Source organism: Trachurus trachurus, assembly GCF_905171665.1.
Source record: "Trachurus trachurus genome assembly, chromosome: 8".
NCBI lineage: Eukaryota > Metazoa > Chordata > Actinopteri > Carangiformes > Carangidae > Trachurus > Trachurus trachurus.
This window is the reverse complement of record NC_139905.1, coordinates 16108055-16127741: the sequence shown is the minus strand read 5'-3', so window position 1 is coordinate 16127741 and position 19687 is coordinate 16108055. Positions and strand designations below refer to the sequence as shown.

Here is a 19687-nt window from a genome sequence, read left to right as displayed (position 1 = left end):
TGAAAGAAAGACCAGCTTGCTCAACAGCTGAGCAGAGCACTGCACTGCTGCCTGCCCCTCCCCCTCCGTCGCACAGAAACACTCAGGCGCTTGGCTGCTGCCTGCCTCCCATTCACACGGCCTCATCCTCCTCTCTCTCGCTCTCTCTCTCTCTCTCACACACACAGGCTCACCCACTTGATGATGTGCGCTCATGACAGAGGAGTGTCACCAGGCTAAAAGACGGCCCTGTCGCACAAGAAGCCTCCAGTCTGTCCCCTCCTCTTGGCATGCCCCCCCCCCCCCCCCCCCCCTTCTGTTGTGCCCCTCCACCCCAGCTCAAAAACAACACACACATCTCTAAAGGTGATTTACAGCTCCATTATCAAGCACCGGAGGCCCAGAGAGAGACGGCATAGCCAGGGATGGTGGGAGAGAGAGAGAACTAGTTACCAGCTTGCTGTTAGATGTATCTGTCAAGCAGTCAAGTTACATTAAATATAGTGACAATCTCCTCTTCTGTTCCTGAGTTACAGTTTTGAATAACACAGAAGATTATGATGTCACAGAGAAGCTGACCATAAAATGTCATCACTTCATCGCTTTACCCTGTTACACATTTGTGTTAAGTCTAATGCCCCTTTCCACTAGCGCTACTTGTCTCGACTTGACTTTTTTTTAATTTGCTTTTCCACTTGGGATAGTACCTGGTACCTTTTTTGGTAACACCTCAGCCGAGGTTTCAAGTGAGCCAAGCCAATACTAAAACGTGATGTCAACCGTCCGCCTTCCACTGATTGGCCAGAGTGCCATCAGTGGAGGAGTCGCGAGCACAACATCCGACACAAGAATCAAATCCGCTATTTTTAAAAACACACCTGCAACAGCGACCACCGATCTGACCACCGAAATAGAGCAAGACGGTGCGACAGTAGCAGCCGTGCTATGATGACCTCGCCCATGCTGAGGACGTACTTAGTTGTAATGTAAAATGACCTAAACCGAGGCAAGGCGAGTGTAAGCGAACACTTGCACCAAATTTAAAAAAAATTCCTGCAGGGTGTTTCTGAGAGACCACCTTGACTCATGGACAAGATATCCCAAAAACATCTCAGCTACAGCTGTCATCGGCATGGAGGCAATCAAAACAGTTTGAGGCTGTTCTTGTTCTCATGGCATAACAAAGGACAGGGTGCTTGTTAGCTGCAGTTGGAAGACCAATGCTCCATTTGAACCAATAGCTGTTGCTGGTGAACTTTCCAACTATTGCACTTTGGTTACCAATCAAGCCATCCCAAAGTCCCTGTTGCATGGGCCCGACAAAGGGTCTACATCTGCTCATGGTGCATGGTATAAACTGGCAGAAACCCGACAAAGAGGTTCATACTAGTGATAGACCACTCATTACCCTGATACATTATCGACTGCAATAATCAATATTTTCACGATTGTCAGAATCAGGGCTGCATATCGTTTGAGCATCGCCGTCACAACGTGCGTATGTGCAATAGTCACATTGCAGGACGTGTGATGTTTGTCAGCTTTTGTTTTGTTTCAGAAGGGCATCTCTGAACCAGCTCCTTGCTCCAGTTCTCAATGGGCCTGAAAATTTAAATCCAAGACAGGGCTGGTGTTCAAGCACGAACTCGACGCTCACTAGCATTAATTGTTGGCCTGAACCCGAACAAAAAAAAAGAGCCAAGTTTTTTGTATTTTCAGGGATTTAAAGGGACATCATGTAACTTCTCTTGTTGTCTATTCACAAAAATTGAAAAGTATGTGTTTCAATTACCCACATCAACAAATTGAAGTGTTCCGGTAAGCTTTGAATTAGCTATTCATGTCATTCATATATACATAGAGCTGGTAAGCTCAGTGCTGGCTGCCATGTTGTGCCACCATCTTTTACGTTCAGTGGCAGCGTGACCGTAGGCAACCACAGAAACTCACCGGAGATACCGGGGATCAGCTCGGGGGAGAAACGATCGAGGTGGCGTCTGTTTGAAAACCATCACGGTGGTGTAGTGTGAGAAAGGATGGAAGGTCACACTGATGCTGCATTCACATGGAGTCAGGCAGATGGCAGTCGGCAAACAAACCAGATGTCATTTCAGTTGATGAGAGAAAGCCAGTAAAACGTGGCTAAGGTAAGGCTTGTTCATCCCGTTATGTGCAGCAGCTGTCGTCCGTCTGCCCATTTCCGTGTGAATGCAGCATAAAGAATACGACTGAGTTGGTTGCGATATACAACCGCACCGCTAGATGGCTACTTAAAGAAATGGCCAGAGGAGAGCTGTGTGTGGAGGCAAGACATTGATATATACCCCCATATACCCCCCGCGATTGCAACATTATTGGGGTATGTCCTGTTAAACTTATGGGCTACAATAATAATCATCAATGTTGTTTATTTATAAGCCCAGCGGACTGAGACACTCAGTTTTTTTGGCGTTTTTTTTGCTTTTCCACTAGCAGTCGGCGGCCCGCCACTCCTAAATGAATGTAGAAACACTGTACTGTTGTTATGGAGAAGGAAATCAGCTCCAGATTTCCTTTTTTTTAATTTTTGCTGTAAAGTTGATCATTTTAACATGGGAGCAGATGGATATTCAGGTGAATGACTTGCTTTTGGAAGCAGCCATTGGACGAACTGCAGTTTTTCTTGGAATGGTGCTGTTGAGTTGTATTGCATTATATAAGATGTTTCTGTTACTTACGCTAAACCCATCGATACAACTAGGGTGAACAAAATAATAGAAACATATGGACACAACAGCTAAGGGTTCTTATGCCCCCTTCCCAGTGGCTCAAAACCCCGTTTAAACCCGCTAACAATTGGCGTCTGACGGCAGCGTCGAACAACTCTGACAATAGAATTAATCGGTCAAAGTTCTTGTTATCGGTTAAATGGTTACTCATGTGCATCCCTACCTGCTTTCCATCAGGGCTCGAAAATTGTTCAACGTGCACTGCGTTTCGATCATTTTGAGGAGACAAAAGTGCAAAACAGGAAAGACGACCACCGCCTCACTAGCTTCCATGCTGCTTTTCACCGTTTACGTCGCTGTTCTCTGTTGCGCTGTCGCCAGACACACTGCTGTGGAGGTGAACGGCCATGCAGCTTGCCAACTGGAGATCAGACTTGGGTTTTTTGATTAGTGGGGAAAGAAGCCATAGGCCGAATATTCGCAGGTCGATGCACGTTTAAAAAACTAGCGACGCTAATTTTAGTGGGAAAGCAGCTTTCAATGGCTGTAGTTCTGTGTTGTGACCAGCTAACCCAGACAAATGCCATATGCCAGCTTGTATTTGTAGTTCAAAAGGTTTGCTACTATCAAGTCTAACATCTGCTCTTAATAAAATAAATATTAAAATAATAATATAATAATAATACAATGAAACAGATAATTAAGAACATTTCTATATGATTTTTCCTTTGAAAGTGATCTTAAAGCAGAAGTAAGCGGAATGTTTGTGTTAATATAAGTCTTAAATAGTTATATCTTCCGACAGCAATCATCACTTATATAGAGTGTTTGGTCTGAAACACGGGTCTGTCAGTCACTCTGCTCTGCTGTACACCGAGGAGAAAACTTTCCTTGTATCCTACAACCTTTATCCAATGAGGAGAGAGAACGGCATAAAGGGGCGGTCCTCTCTGTGTGTGCAGCCAAGGGATGCAAGTAAATGTGGTGACGTAGGGACGAGGGCGGGGACTGCTAACTCCATCGGCTGACAAGAAGTTAGCCAAAACGACCGGATCGTGTACTTCTGCTTTAAATTGAAGCTGTGGTTCCATCACTAGCACATCTCCGGTGCTCATCTTGGCTGATGTGGACAGAGTCAAAACATGGAACAAGCAAGTCAACAAGAGATCGAGCAACTTACTATGTGCATTCCTCTATAGCTTCTGTACAATTTTAACCTTGTCATCATTGTACTGATGGTCTATTATTTTTTTTTAAAGTGCATTTCAGTGATATATTTCCAATGGTCTTAATAGATCTTTTGCTCAGTTATATTTATATTATGGCTAGAGAACCGTGTTGGCAGTTATATTTCTGCTGCTCTCAACAGAAAGGCCAACACATCAGTTATTATATGTCAGCAACATGTTTCTCTGATGACAGCTAGACAAGGTGAACATCCCTTAACTATAAGCAACACATACAAAGGACTCATAACATAGTGTAACAACGTTTGTGTGTATAGATGATGCAATACTGAAACCAAGCTATTAGATTTTGAGTAATAATGTGAGAAAATATAATCTAATAAATCTAATATAGCTATTAGATTTTGATGTGAAAAAATAGTCAGCCACTGTACAGGAGGCAAGGAGAGGTTTGTTTCATGTGGTCTATCACGCCTAATGAAATAATGCTAACAAGAGCTATCGCTGGTTTCGCCCTAGTTTCCTGTCAAACCACAAAGACCCGAGACTCTGAGAGACAGAGGGGGAAACACTTGTCTCGCTCTGAGCACTTCAAAGTCTGTGAAAATAAAGACATTCATGTTGTAGAGTTGCACGATACCCACGATAACCCCACAGTGTCACGGTTCCTACCATACCAGAAATTCTACATGAGGGTACTACCATGGATTACTACCGGTGCCAGTTTCTGCTACATAGTGGGCCGCCTCTACTCTCCACCTGGCTTCTCACCACACGCTGCTCTGTTGTAAACAAACACACATGGCAACGATGCTGCAACCGAACTACACAGCTGCTGAATGATTGGCTGTTTGCCTGTTACTGGTGGCGTCCATAATATAGCGGGATCTCTGTTTAAAATGGGCTGCGAGGCAACAAAAAACTGTTACCTGTTGTATACTGAGCCAAGGCATGTACAATCGCTAAAATGCCAAAGACCAGTGAGTCAAACAGCTGCAGCCACTGATCACTGCCTGAAGAGTTTGAAAGTATAACTCCATATAATTGCAGCTCCACCGACCAGGTGCCTCAGCACGGTGACCAAGCTTTTGGTAAATACACCGGATCCGCGCCGGTACAGTGTGTCCTCTTGTGTTTTAACCGGGTCGCTAGTGGAGCTTTTTTTTTTTTTTTTTAAATGCTCGACGCGGTGGAGCCAAGAACAGCTGTGTGTGGTCAGGTCACAGTCTCACAGTGCACCCTTCATTAATATAAACTCATAAACTTCAACCTCAGAGCTCTCTGTCCTCAGATTGTCCTGACCAGGGACAACATGGAGCTGCTTGTGTGACAGGTTAATAAGTTTTATTAATGTTTACATCAGGCTGAGTTCAATAAATCAGTATGCTACTGTGATTTAAGTAGTTAAATACAGTAATAAGATGTAATTCATATCAGAGTTAATATCATCATAATAGTCTAGTGGCAAGAAAGACCAATTCACCTGTATCAAATATTGTGTTGGTCATAATAGAACAAGTTACTGCTTGTCTGTTGATTTAAAAAAGTTGAAATATTTCCATGTATGTAAGTAATTATAACATGTGTTAATACATTGTAGTTCATAAAAATAATGATTAATCGTGATAATATCCACAACTTTGATACTTTGTCTGGTATAATATCATTGGTACTCATTTTGGTATCGTGACAACTCTAACATGTAAAACCAGCAGCAGATCATTCTGTGTTGTACCACCATGGCACAACTGCAGCTCTTGTTGCGTTTATAGAAATACTCATTCTTAGATTAGCGAGGCATAGGAATTCAGTAATAAACACATCAGCATTGATCTGCTATGAAACTCTCTGTTGGGCCAAGTTAGACCCACAGAGATTGATGCACTTCACTGCAGATTCAAGCCCCTCAACTGATTGTCTGCTTCCTCTAGCGGACCCAAGAAGAACAACAGATCAATACATGGTGAGGGGGAGATAGGTGACAACAAGCCAGCAATAGGGCTAGGCGATAAAAATAATGTATTACATACACATCCCGTCAAAAATTGAGAAAGGTTGACATGTCAACATGATGTATTTGCAAACGCCCTCTGATGTACAGTAGTTATCTAATCATGTGCTCACAAAATTATGATCTGTCACGCTTTGTGCTTTCTTATACTTTGTTGCACACATACAACTGCATGCTTGTGTCATTAATTAAGCAGAAGATAAGAGAAGAGTTTAAGACCTCACCTTCATGTTCCCAGCTTGCTGAGCATTCAACGGATTGTGTGCGCCCATCTGTGGCCCTCCTTGGGTGAGTGTTTCCGCCAGCACGCTGCCTCCGACACCAGGTCCAGCACCCACTTGTGCACCCTGCATACCCTGGCCTTGGTACTGCATGCCAGGTCTCCCCCGACCAGCCGGTCCTAGAGCGCCGTTCATCACCTGCCCTGTCTGGCCCATGACCCCGTGACCTGGCCCACTGTTCAACATGGCCTGGCTGAAGCTCATGCCCGCGGTTCCATTGCCTTGTGCAGCTGCAGCACCTCCTTTCTGGGCCTGGGGAGACTGATGATTGGGGGAGCCCTGGCCCAGTGGACTTTTGCCAAGCACAGCCCCCAGCTGGCTTCCCACCATTCCTCCCTGTTGGGGGCCGGCAGAGTTGAGGCCGCCTCCCAAGATGGAGGAACTTCCCGGTCGCAGGAGCTCAGACAGCTGCTTGTGTTTGGCTGCAGCATCGGGAACAAGAGAGTTGAGACCAGGACCCCCTCCACCTGGGCCACCGTTAGAGGACATTCCCATTCCCAAATCTCCATTGGGAATGAGCTCGTCTGGAAGGTCATCTTCCAGGTCAAACAGAGACACGAGATCTAAAAAGACAAAGAAATGGAAATAACAATTAGCCATCATCACTAGGGCTGCCCCCAAATAGTCGACCAAGCACTGGTCGACCAAAAAATCATTAGCCGACCAAAATTTCATTGGTCGATTGGTCGCAGGAAAAAAAAAAAAACATTTGGACCCGTGTCTTGTCAAAATTAAGCCAACATCAATGACTGAACTGTATATGAAAGGTTATGGGGCTTTTATTTTGAAGGGCCAGATACAGGAAGTCGTGACGTGACACTTTTTCTTTTTTTTTTTTACACGGCACGGCAGTCTCTCTCGTATCACCGCTGTCACCATTAGCGGGTGCTGTCTGAGCCCCGGTCCCGTCCCACAGCGCTCACCGGCGGTCAGTCTCAGTCTCACGGAGCGGATCCATGATGGTCCCCGCTGCAGTCAGAGACCCGCACCCATAGACACATGTCTATGCCCGCACCGCTCCACGCCGCGGACCCCCACCCCCGCACCCCAGTCACACAGCCTGAGCTCAGTAACTTTTTACCCTCCTCATCTACTGTGTTTATTGATGATAAACGGGCATTCTGCCGGTAATAACGGTGAAACCCGACCGGCTTGTTGTTGAATCTCGGACCCAACGCAGCCGGAGTCACGAGCATTAATTAATTAATTCTCAACCTGACCTCGGGCAAAAAAAAATAAATAAATAAAGTTTTTGTTTTGTTTTTTAAATTTTTTGTTTGTTTGTTTTCCCTCAAGGTGGGGGGTCGATTAGTCGACTAATCGCCATAAGTGACGACTACTGGTCGACCAACAAAATCTTTGGTCGGGGGCAGCCCTAATCATCACTCACATGTCCTTAACCACTAACATACTAAACACACAAAGCTGCTAACAACCAATGGAGATACTAAGGAATTTGTCTATGAGATCTAAATGGTTCATTTTATCTGAAGAACAGAAGACTTAAAGGGATTGTTCAACATTTTGGCAAATTGGCCCATTGCTATAATCACTATAGTCATTTTTAGAGCGGCGGAGCAGAGTCGCCAGCTGCTCAGAGCTACTTTACGGAGGCTAAGGGAATTTCTTGGTTTCCCTCATCAAACTCATCAAATACACAATCCAAAAACTCAAAAACGCTCTCATGGACAAATTGTGACCTGCACATTATATGAGATAATAATGGAACGTTACGAAACGGAGGTAAATACAGAGACTGCTTGCTGAAAAACTGTCCCTGAAGGGAACGCGCATCAGCAGTTTTGCATGAATTTACCTCTAAAACAACTCCATCTCATAACGTTCCGTTATTATCTCATAGCGTGGTGAATGTGCAGGTCACAACTTGTCCATGACAGCGTTTTGGGGTTGTTGGACTGTGTATTTGATGAGGGAAACCAAGAAATTCCCTTAAGCTCCGTAGCGTAGCTCTGAACAGCCTGCTGCTCCGCTCTGCCGTTCTAAAAATAGCTTACACCGACAAATAAAGGTAACGAACCTACTGCTATGACTACAGTGATTATGGCAATGGGCCAATTTGCCAAAATGTTTAACTATCCCTTTAACTATGTTTTGTAATTGCCCCCATTGTATAGTTTAGCCAAAACCGAAACATTCTGAGTTTATCTTTTCCTGCCAATGCCCTGCCCACCACATTTCTTGCTCAAATTTTAGGGAACATGTGCAAAGATGATCATGGCAGGGGTTTAGAGGATTATTATGGTATCATCTTAAAAAGATGATAATTTGTGTGATTCATGGATTGTTAGTTATGCAAATAAAAAGAAAGAGCACAAGCACCTGTGTAAGTACAGTCACACTGAATAAGCAGAATATTATGCAACAACATGATCTGTTAAGATGTAATGTGCATAGCAAACATGCACGCACACAAAATTACACTACAGCAGTCTTTTTAAACTCTTGAGCACAGAGAATTAAAAAAAAAAAAAGTTCCTTGTAGCTTAGAGCACTCTTATGGCTGAAGTACACATGAAAACTACGAACAATTAAACATTAATGAAGGTTACAGTTCAAATTCCGCATCTGTGCAGAGGTCCTTAATGTGCAGGTGCAAGTCTGCCTCTGTCAATAGCCAATAAAGATTTTACAAGCACAACTGCCACACCCCCGACACACGCCAAGCTCTGAGAACCCTGTTGTTGTTTTTTTTAAAGGAGAAATCCAACCCTCCTTCTCACTGAAATATAATGACAATTACTTACATATTACAGCTATAGGCTTTCAACGAAAGGCTTGAGCTGTTAGTGCTTGAGGTCAAAGCAACAAGTCTCAAAGAACAGCAAGAGACACGGATGGTGCATACTTAAGGGCACACACCTGTGTCTTGCCTGAGGCCAGTTCAACAACAAGATTGAGTGCACACAATTTTCAGAAGAAGAGGAAACATTGGCTGCAAAAACCCTGCTGAAGGACACAAAGTACCTTCAGCATAGTGGTTCTTTACAAATGCTGAGAATATGATTTGAAGATGTTCATTACAACAACAAAGCGGTGATGGGTCAATCGCCAGCAGCTATCACATGAGTAAGCAGTGACAACAAAAGCATCTGCTAATCATAGGGTCCCAACATTCGAGTCGCCCTATTTTCACATGAAGAGGACGTTGCTGCTGCCAGGTGTACTTCAACCTTTAATTGAAGAACTAAATGGTTGATTTTACTTCCAGAGTTTGGAAGGCTTTATTTGGATGAGGTTGCATCAAAACCGGGATAAAGCTCCTCTTCGAACCTTTTGAGCAATGTTATGAATCCTCAAGCTGAACTCTAATTTTCGGATTTATGCTCATTTGACAAGCTCAATTTTAAATTGTCTCACAGTCCAGCGCTGTGTCTCCACTCCATGCAGCTTGCATGAATTATTTTATTTTGAAAATATGGACGGGACCACCACATTAAAGAATCACATTTTCAGCAAGAAATAACAAGAAATTTAACAGAGGAGGCTTGCTTTTTGCAAACCTATGATGCATTTGATTGGCAGCACATTTGTAAAACCTTTAGCATGGTGCTTTATAAGAAAAGTCGTGATGACTTCAAGATGTGCAAAATTAGCAGCACACCACACTTGTAAAGCTGGGGCTGCAGTCATTTGCTGCAGCGTCACGGAGGCAGCGTTTCAGGAGAAAATAGAAAAAAAAACTAATTTGGGTTATCCACAACACAATCTCATAAGAATAGAGAGCATTTTTATTCAGGTTTTGCAGACAAATAACAAAAATGTAAATGAATAAAACAGCTCATAGCCCTGTTCTAATCTAGACAGTATCAGCATGCAGGGGACGTGTGGGACACGCAGCGGGAGGATCAGGGTGGACATACAGAGGGCTACAGGGCAACGCTGTTTAGGTTGGCTGATTGCCGTCCAGGGCCTCCAACCCTTCTCATCATCTCCATCACTTCCCCCTCAGCTGAGACATTAGCCAGCAGATCCAGAGCATCTTGTGGCAATGCTTTGCCATTCTGGTGAAATGCAACATTTTAACGGTTTTCCTTATTTGCAACATGTGCTGACGCTCATGTAGGCGAATAACGCTCAGCCTGTGGTTAGTGATCATACACACAGGCTAGACAAGAGGAGGAGGAGGAGAAGAAGGAGGGGGAGGAGGAGGAGGAGGACAACCCCCCGCTAGGTGAGCGCTCGCGTTGAGAGAATGGCTGCCTGTTTCACAGCTCTGGCACTGACACGCCCACTCAGCCATACAAATGAAAACAAGCCTGACACTTGCCTGTGGCCACAGGGGCAAACACATTCTGACATGAGACCAGAGAGCCATAAAAACTGACACACATTAACATGAACATCAAAGACTAGTTGCTAATCTGTGGCTGTGAGCGACAGCCACATGTGCACAGGGTTGAATGTGACTACCAGAGATGTCTTTGCTATCTGTCAGTCGCTTTACAATAACAAACGTGACTCATGCACCCATTAGTGTGTATTATGATAATATTACTTTGCAACATACCGAAGGCATGACGTGCCATAATGACTTGAGGGACTGCCTTTAGGAAATGTCACAATTTCCATCAATCTTACCCTATTGACCCCAATGTAAGACGGTATTTTTAAAGGGATAGTTCGGGTTTTTTGATATGAATCTATATGGCATCCCCATCATCAGTTACGTGCTGTGACGGTGACTTTCCCCGGACTGTGTCCCGTGAGCGGAGTTCCGGCCTGGTTTCGGTGCTGACGAATGTAGTCCGGCTAGTTGGCTGGGGTCACGAAAATAAAGCGTTTTTCTTCTCAAAACAATATGCATTCAAAAGAGTGATACATTTGCATCACAAAACCGTTGTCCACGAAAAAGTCTGACCTCGCAATCGCTTGGCGCTATTTTCTCTCCCTCCGTATCACTGCGCGCTGCCGCCTGTAGACGGCCGCGCGCGTTTCTATCAGCTGTTTCACGGAGTTTACTGCTCGGATAGTTCACATAAACATTTCTGATTATGACACAAGTGATGAAGCCATCCCTTGTTTTAGCACAGAGCTAAAGGGAGAGCTTTATGAACCTGATGTGATGCTGAACTTCGTCAGATGGAGTTAGGTAAAGAGGTGGGTGATCGTTGCAGCGCAGTTCATGGTGGAAGATCAGACCTACAAACATACACAGACAGACAGCGTGCATCACCTGCACCGGACGGTGCTGCTGGAAAAAAAAGAAAGAAAAAAAAAAGAACGGCACTACTCTCCAGCCAGCTGACGTGCAGCTCACCTGCGGCTCACCTGCAGCTGTCAGAGGAGCCTCAGATCTTCCATAACGGACTGCGCTGCATTACTGATCATCACCCTGTCCGTCACAGCTACAGCTGTGGTCTAACTTCAGCTTGTCACTTCCCTGTCCCTCCTCTCTCTGTCTGCTCGTTTTAACTCCATCTGACGAAGTTCAGCATCACATCAGGTTCATAAAGGTCTCCCTTTAGCTCTGTGCTAAAACAAGGGATGGCTTCATCACGGCAGCGCGCAGTGATACGGAGGGAGAGAAAATAGCGCCAAGCGATTGCGAGGTCAGACTTTTTCGTGGACAACGGTTTTGTGATGCAAATGTATCACTCTTTTGAATGCATATTGTTTTGAGAAGAAAAACGCTTTATTTTCGTGACCCCAGCCAACTAGCCGGACTACATTCGTCAGCACCGAAACCAGGCCGGAACTCCGCTCACGGGACACAGTCCGGGGAAAGTCACCGTCACAGCACGTAACTGATGATGGGGATGCCATATAGATTCATATCAAAAAACCCGAACTATCCCTTTAACATCAGAAAAAGTCTGAAAAAGACGAGTTGTCTTATAGTCAGGGTCTAGATATTTATATATGCAAATCAGCGGGTGACGCCACACAACGTCTCCCCAAGCAAGTCAGAGCTCGTCTTCCTCTCACACTCACATACACCAGTGACCTGGAGAGAGGCGCAACACAGAGACCCGCTGGGGAAAAAAGGGGCTCAAAGGTTGGACAAGTTAGCAAACAACAGACGAGTTATCATGCCAATTTTAAGATAATGGTGATCAGTGTTTGAATTACCCCTGCAACTTTTTTTTTTACACTTGGGGGCACACATACATGGGCTAACCCTAACCAAAGGCACAACGCACTGAGGAAACGAGGGAGCTACCTGCTTGTAGGTCTCTCCTGTAGACTGTAGTCTGTCCTATCGCTCTGCTTGATGGAAGTGACATGCGCCAGCTCAGGTAGCTGTAAACCTTACCTGACGGAGGTTCAGATATGGTACAGTCCACCTTAGTGGTGTCTGAAAATTGCATCCCATTAGATTTTTTTTTTTTTTAAGTATTCTTTTGGGGCTTTTAATGCCTTTAATTGATAGCACAGTGGAGAGAGAGACGGGAAATGGGAAAGTTCTTTGATATAATGAAACCAAGTAAGTTCAAAAGAAAAGAAAAAAATCCACAGCAAGGTGATGAGGGGGGTTTCACTGTGGCTGTGTCCACACTACCACACTTTCATTTTAAAACAATAACAATATCTTTCCAGTAGGGTTGGGCAGTAATACGGTAATAACATATACCATGGTATCTTAAAATAGCAACAGTATCAGTTTCGTCACCGTCATTTCTGCCTGAATAATGAGTGTATGTCCAGCCCATAGACTGTAAAAAAAATGGACGTAGCATCCCTGATGTCACCCATTGGTTTTGGGGAGTCGTTTTTGTGACTCAAATATGGCGGCCTGAACAGCGTCATGTTGGATTTACCAGCCGAGAACCCGCCCACTGGCCTCGAAGCAGCCTGTCTCCGGACCGCTCTGGACCTGTCACTCAACATTTCCCGCGCCCTCAGTGGCAAGAATTTTAAAGATTCATCCCCCTCAGAGTGTGTGCGAGTTTTCGATTTTACTCCAATAGTATAACGTTTTCCTTTCGGGAGATGTTTTAAAGAGATAGTTCACCCAAAATTAAAATTTCACTCATTATCTACTCACCCTCATGTCGTCCTCCGTGCATTCTCTGAGTTACAGCAGGGCTCCGTGCAGCACTGCATGTCCATATGACGGTTGCGAACGGAGCTCCATTTTCTTCGTCCAAAAAGACACACCAAAAAACATCCAAATACCTCCATAGTGCTCGTCTGTAATGTCCCTCTTGTATTGAAGCCCCGACATAAGAAATTGTTCCGAAAAAAATTAAATAAGTCTATATTTTAAGCTTGTTTGTAGCGGAAGCTCCCAGCACTGCTCTTCCTGGTCCGTCCAAATCTCGCCCGATTTGCATTAACACCCAGTTCACGGCTCCGCAAATCGCGCGAGATTCCGGCAGCGCAACACTGGGAGCTTCCGCTACAAACAAGCTTAAAACATATACTTATTTAATTTTTTTTCTGGACAATTTCTCATGTTGGGGCTTCAATACAAGAGGGACATTAAGCCAGGGACACACCGGACCGACCGTCGGGCCTCGTCAGGACCAGTCGGATGGCGTCGGTTTGGTGTGTTCCTTTCCGTCAGGGAGCGTCGGGACTCGTCGGGACCGATTCAACATGCTCAGTCGGGACTTGTCGGCCATCGGGAGAGTAGACTCGTCGGGTACTCTGATTGGCTGTGTGCCATCTATGACGATTATGACGGGCGGTGCCATAGCGAATCAGCGCAGTGTGTGGGAGGGGTGGAAGAGGGGCAGAAGTGACGATAGTAAACAAACCATGCATAAAACACATGGAGCAAGCAGAGACGAACTACATTTTGCTTAATTTTTGCATCATTTTTCGAAATTTACTGGAAGCCATGGCTACGTGGAGTGAAGCACCCACTTTTTCCCTCCTGCGATGTCTTCGGGCAAGAACGAGCCCGAGAGCAGTCAACGCGACGAGCATCTCAGCCGAAGCGACCATTTTGCTGCCAAGATTTGTTTTCCAAAACGCCCAAAACGTCTTCTCAAAAATAACCAAGCTGTTTTGTGCGCTTTGTTTTTAATCTTCCTGGTTTCTTCTATGGTTTCTCCGTTAGGTCATTTTCTGTTTTCATGTTTCGGATAACGGGCACGAGACTAGCGCCACCCGCTGTAATGGAGAATTATTGCATCTCGCGCAAGCGCAGAACATACAGACTGCTGTGTCGTCGGGAGTGGTCGTGGCGGTGTGTTTCACTGCTTCCTCTCTCCCGACTGTCTCCGACGAGAGGCGACAGACCCGTCGGGCAAGCGGGCGTCGGCGTCTGGTCGTGTCGGCCCGGTGTGTCCCTAGCTTTACAGACGAGCACTATGGAGGTATTTGGATGTCTTTTGGTGTGTCTTTTTGGACGAAGAAAAGTGAGCTCCGTTCCAACCGTCATATGGACATGCAGTGCTGCGCCGAGCCCCCCTGTAACTCAGAGTAGGTACGGAGGACTCTGAAACTTCTCCCAACCCTTAGTCGACATGAGGGTGAGTAGATAATGAGTGAAATTTTAATTTTGGGTGAACTATTCCTTTAAGTTGATGGACGCTTGTCGTTGTCACGGGACAGCTCAGAGAAGAGAGAGAGGAAAAGATGGCAAGTCGCACATATAGTTAGTTGGTCCTCAAGAAAAACTAAACTTCTGCAAAAACCATGGCTAGATATGAAGCACTGTGTTGCCGTTGTTATCATGTGTGTCTTGTCGGCTTGTTTCCTGCTGATGTTGTAAAAACACACAGAGATGCTGCTACAGCTGAGCAGCGCCACATCCATTGTGATCTGGCTCAGCTGATCTTGTTCCGATGGAGGTTAGATCTTCTAATGTTGAACTCATTTTATAAATACAAAGTGCAGCCGAACAAAAGGCTAAAGAGAGAGTAACAGCAGAGACTCCTCTGACAGCTTGTCTGTGCAGCTGCAGGTGAACCGGCTGGAGTGTGCAGCACTTTTTTTTTTTTTTAGCAGCGCCATCCACATTTTGTTATAAGCCATTTGTTGTTAATAAAAGTTGTTAATGTTGGTAACGTATGAGAGTGACTAAAAAGGTAGTGATAATTCAAGACATCTGTAGTATTAAAATGCTTAATTTAACAACAAGGTCAGTAGCTTTCAGGTGAGACCCAACCAAGAAGCAATCATGGGCGTCTTTGTTATTATTTTCAAAAAAGTCTCAGTTTCTGCCCATCCAGAGTTTTAAAACTAAAATGTGGCCAATGTGCGTTTCCAAAAGGTCTATGATGCACTCCAAAACGCCGATGTAGTATTGTTGGCAGGGAAAAACATTTGGTCACCAACCAACAAAGAGTTTACACAGTATTTTGTAACATTTCACTAATCTTTGTCCACATCAAAATGCATAACTAATTAAAAATGCATAAGCAAAAAACAATTAGTAAACTATTAGGCTAATGGCTTTGATTGAGAATCTCAGCTAATAACCCTGTGTAAAAACTGTTGGTAGAAATAAAAAAATTTAAAAAGCGCAAGGCTGCACAGTATCTGCCTCCCAATTTTCTCAGAATTAGGCCTTTTTCATCTCAGGAAAAAAAAAACTGTGCTTATCCTCCCATCTGCAGTCTGGCACTTAAAATCTTCTCAGAGTACTTAAGATCCTGAGCGGCATCCAGGACTTCAAAGAGAGGAGCAGGTCTACAAGAGACACTGCGCAGTGTCATACTGAACACATGTGTTTTTTGTGCGAGTGTGTGCGAGTGCGTTTTGTGTGAGAGTGTCAACTGAGAGAGAGAGAGAGAGAGAGAGAGGCTCCTGGCAGCGGTGGGGGAGGAGGCCCAGTGTCACGCTGCTTTATTGCCCAGCGAAAGGTCCCGTCACCCCTCTGAAAGGATGCGCTACCTTGGCTGACGACCGAGCCCTGTCAGACGGCGAGATAATGTAGCCATCCGCAAAAAAAAGGAAGACAGCCCAAACAAAGAAACTTCTCAGCTGTTTCCAAACGCCAGACAGATGTTTCCAGTCTTCACTACAATTTAAAATTAAGCAAGTTCTGTGCTCTCGACGCACTCGCTGGAAGATGAGAGTGAAGTGGTGCAATCCTAAAAAATGACCCTGCTTAAAATGAGACGGTCCGTGTTTTTTCAATGCTTGGAGCAACTGACTGCGATACAAACACCAGCAAAGCACACAGTACACACATACACACATGCATATGCACAACTAGTAGGATTGTGCCGATTAATATTGCTGAACGGCTCCTGAACTATGAAGCTGCTCAATATACAATCTGTAGATGGAAGTACCACCGATTATTGTTTTTCAGACTTTATAATTGGATTACAATAGTTCTAATGGCGAGGGGGAGCACAATTAACAAAATATTATCAATACTCTGATTATTTTAGCACAAAAAAACCTTCCACTCAGATAAAGCTGGTACAAGTTTTTTATATTTTCTGGCATTGTATGTATGAAGCAATAGGCTATATCCACAAAAAAGAAAGAAAGCACACAACTCTGTCAACATCAGTGCCACATTCATCAGAAATTATTTGGCTGTGCCCCAAAAATTTAAAGAGTTTCTTCCCTGTCTGAACAACAGCTCCAACCCTCCAAAATTCAGTGCAAATCAGTTCAGTACTCTAGTGGAAGCAACAATCAACAGATCATTTGAAACTGAAAACAGTTAGCTGCTGCTGCATCGCTTCAGACGGATTCCCATCATCTCGTCATGCCTGTTGACATCACACACGCAGCGGCAGCTTCTGGTGAGACCCAGCCACTCCACACCTTTCCCTGCTTTCCTTTGAGAGATGCACTGAAGCCTCTCCCCTCTCGACTTTTCAGGCAGTATCTGACATTTTCCCTCCCTTCAGAAGTTCTAGTCCATTATCCATGTGAAGCAGGTTCATGCGTCGATACGATATAGGTCCTGGTTAGACAAGTTAACGAAGTTGCTCTGGGGACAGTGTAGCCCTGCTGCTCAGTTCATCATCATATTATTATTAATCATCACGCATGATTCATTTGGACTTCCAACCAGATGGGTGGCAGGCAGCTCCGATTTTTTGGTTTCTGTCAGTGAGGTACAAACTTATAGTCCAGAGTTGCAATCCGGTGGTTAAACACGTCACAGCAAATTTATAGAAGTGAAAATTCCTTATATTAGAAGTGATGCACCTGTTACATGCCCAGCGGCCAGGCTTGCTTCCACACACTCATAATAGTTGACAACAACAACTAGTACTATAACTCATGACCACTACAACATTTCTCTTGGAAACTGGGGATCTGTGAGACTTCATCTTGAAGAATATAGAAAATTTAGATAAAATTCAACTCGAAATCAAACAACAGCCCTGTTAAGTGTGAGGAGTTGCCTGTGTCAACCACCGACCACATACAGAAATCAGAGACCAACTTCACAGCGCTGACAGACACGTCTGCAGCGTGTATATGCGCTTTACAGGCGTAATGAGAGGGTGCCGCGCTGCTATAATCTGCTAACATAGGTTTAATTCCTGTTACACAGTCCAACTTGTCCATGTAATGGCGCAAAGTTGTTCTGCAGGTCAGACTGGTGAAGAGGCAGACCCTACAGCTAGTTCCTAATACTCAGCCTCAACCATGGCAGCAGTTTTCTCTCAGCTCTGAAGCTCCATCATGCACATTCACTGCATGAACTAGCCACAACGCTGTATGTTAGACAAAGAAACAAATCTACTCATTTTCCTCAGATGCCTTTTACTGTTTTAGCATGTTTCTTAATGAGAGCAGTGACTCAGATCATCTTCTCAGACAGACAAACACAGGTCCAAGTACTTCCTAAAGTGTCAATGACCAAGATGCTGAATCCATCCCAGCCTCAGGGACGCAGAGGCAGTGATGAGTTTCTCTCAGGAGATCAGATCACAATCATATTTGTCTAAATGCCAGGTTTTTATACATTTGCAGGTGCTGTGAGTTTACTCAAGAAACAACCTGTCCAAGAGGAAAACAAAGAAAAGAGGGGTCCAAACGCTATAAGACATCCACTGTCAAACTTTCATTCATCTGCATCTCGTTGGTGTTATTATGGGTAAGCAGTATTGTGTTTTTTAAGATCACTTTTAACCCTGCAAGACAGAAAAAGTTGCGAGTGAACTCTCCCTGATAAGAAATAGCAACTCTCGTGTGAAACAGAGGCAGTGAGTTTGCATTTTTTTCCCCCCTCTTTACACTAATTGCAGCTTATGGTATTTTTTGTCACCTATGATAATTGATCAAACAATCTTACACGAACTCAAACCCCCCATCCCCTGTGATATCTGCACAGTCCCACTGAAGTGGCCGATGATCTGAGCCCATCGTGGATCTTTTTTTACCTCATGCATCCATCCTCTTTACATCAGCACAGACAGAGTGCAGCCTGGATATACACATGCATTTTATTGCGAGTGGACACATCCTCACTATCATGGGTTAAAACAAACACAACAAAACAAAACAAACAAAAAAACACAACCGTCCTTACCTGGGGCGTCTGATAACGAGTGAGGTGAATTAAGCTTGGCTCGCTTTGCAGTGGGGGGTCCGACATCCAGCAGATTGTCAGCCATCCTGGTCGGCAAATGTTATGAATGGATGTTGATGATGATGGTGCAGGAAAATAATAGCAGGATCAGTCAAAGTTGTCGGCCTGTGGCGGATAAAAACTGCCAACTTTTCCTCACGCTGGGCGTAAAAAAGCTATTTAACTGTGTTTTTTTTTTTTTTTTTTTTCTTGACTGGCAGACTGGCGAAATGCTGCCTGGAGAAAACGGGTTTCAAAAGAAGGGCAACAGCGCCACGCTTCGCCGCCGAAGATCACCCCATGATAATCCAACACCCAACACCCACATAATTATCCTTAATAATCACGTCCAAAAATTATTTCGGTTCGAGAAAAATAAATAAAAAACATTCATAAAATATTACACAAAGCGTAAGAAAATCCCTTTCTCTCCAGATCGCCGGTTTCACGTCTGTACAGAATCATTTTTTTCGTAGTCGAAACGAGCAGCCATAAAATCTACTTTGGGCTTAAATAAAAAGAGCAAAATTCAAAAAATATTTTCTATGAGGTGGATTATTTTTCTCGTCGCTGTCTCCCGGTAAATACAGCGTCTCGGGACGGAGATACGGCGAGAAGCGGCGCTCTCTAAAAGGGAAATCAAATATACAGTGGGCTTTCGAGACGATAAAAACCCACGTAATCCTCACATGTTTGCATTAATTCTCATCGGAAGAACTAACACTTCGATTTTCTGCACGAAAAAAGCCGTTTGAGCCCGGTCTGGATAGCTCCGATCGGTTTTTAAAATTAATGCTCCCCCCGAAATCCCGATTCTGAGCCGCGTCAAGATGGCGGCTGTTGATTCCTCCGATACAAAAAAAAAAAGTTTTTTTTTTCTTCCCAGCTAGACTGAGGGGGGAGGAGGGGGAGGTGTCGTGCTATGACGCCCTGACGTAAACCTGTGTCCCACCGTGCGTCATGTTGTACGTACGTGAAGTTGCCTCTAGAGGTGGAATAACCCCCAAATAAGAAGAAAATAGACAATTTCTCTGCTCCACACTGGTTTAAAACTTTACTAC

At 44.5% G+C, this 19687-nt stretch overlaps 1 protein-coding gene across 4 annotated transcripts in view; it reads right to left on the bottom strand.

Moving 5' to 3' along the window:
• crebbpb (CREB binding lysine acetyltransferase b) overlaps window positions 1-19470 on the bottom strand; it is a 40859-nt gene extending 21389 nt beyond the window's left edge. For all 4 annotated transcript variants that reach the window (XM_083977326.1, XM_083977327.1, XM_083977328.1 and 1 more), the window contains exons 1-2: window positions 18588-19470; window positions 6110-6729 (exon numbers count right to left, since the gene is read on the bottom strand). In XM_083977326.1, coding sequence (XP_083833452.1) covers window positions 6110-6729; window positions 18588-18672 — 705 coding nt within the window. In that variant the 5' untranslated portion in view covers window positions 18673-19470. The remainder of the gene's footprint in view (window positions 1-6109; window positions 6730-18587) is intronic.
• Window positions 19471-19687: the final 217 nt, after the last annotated feature.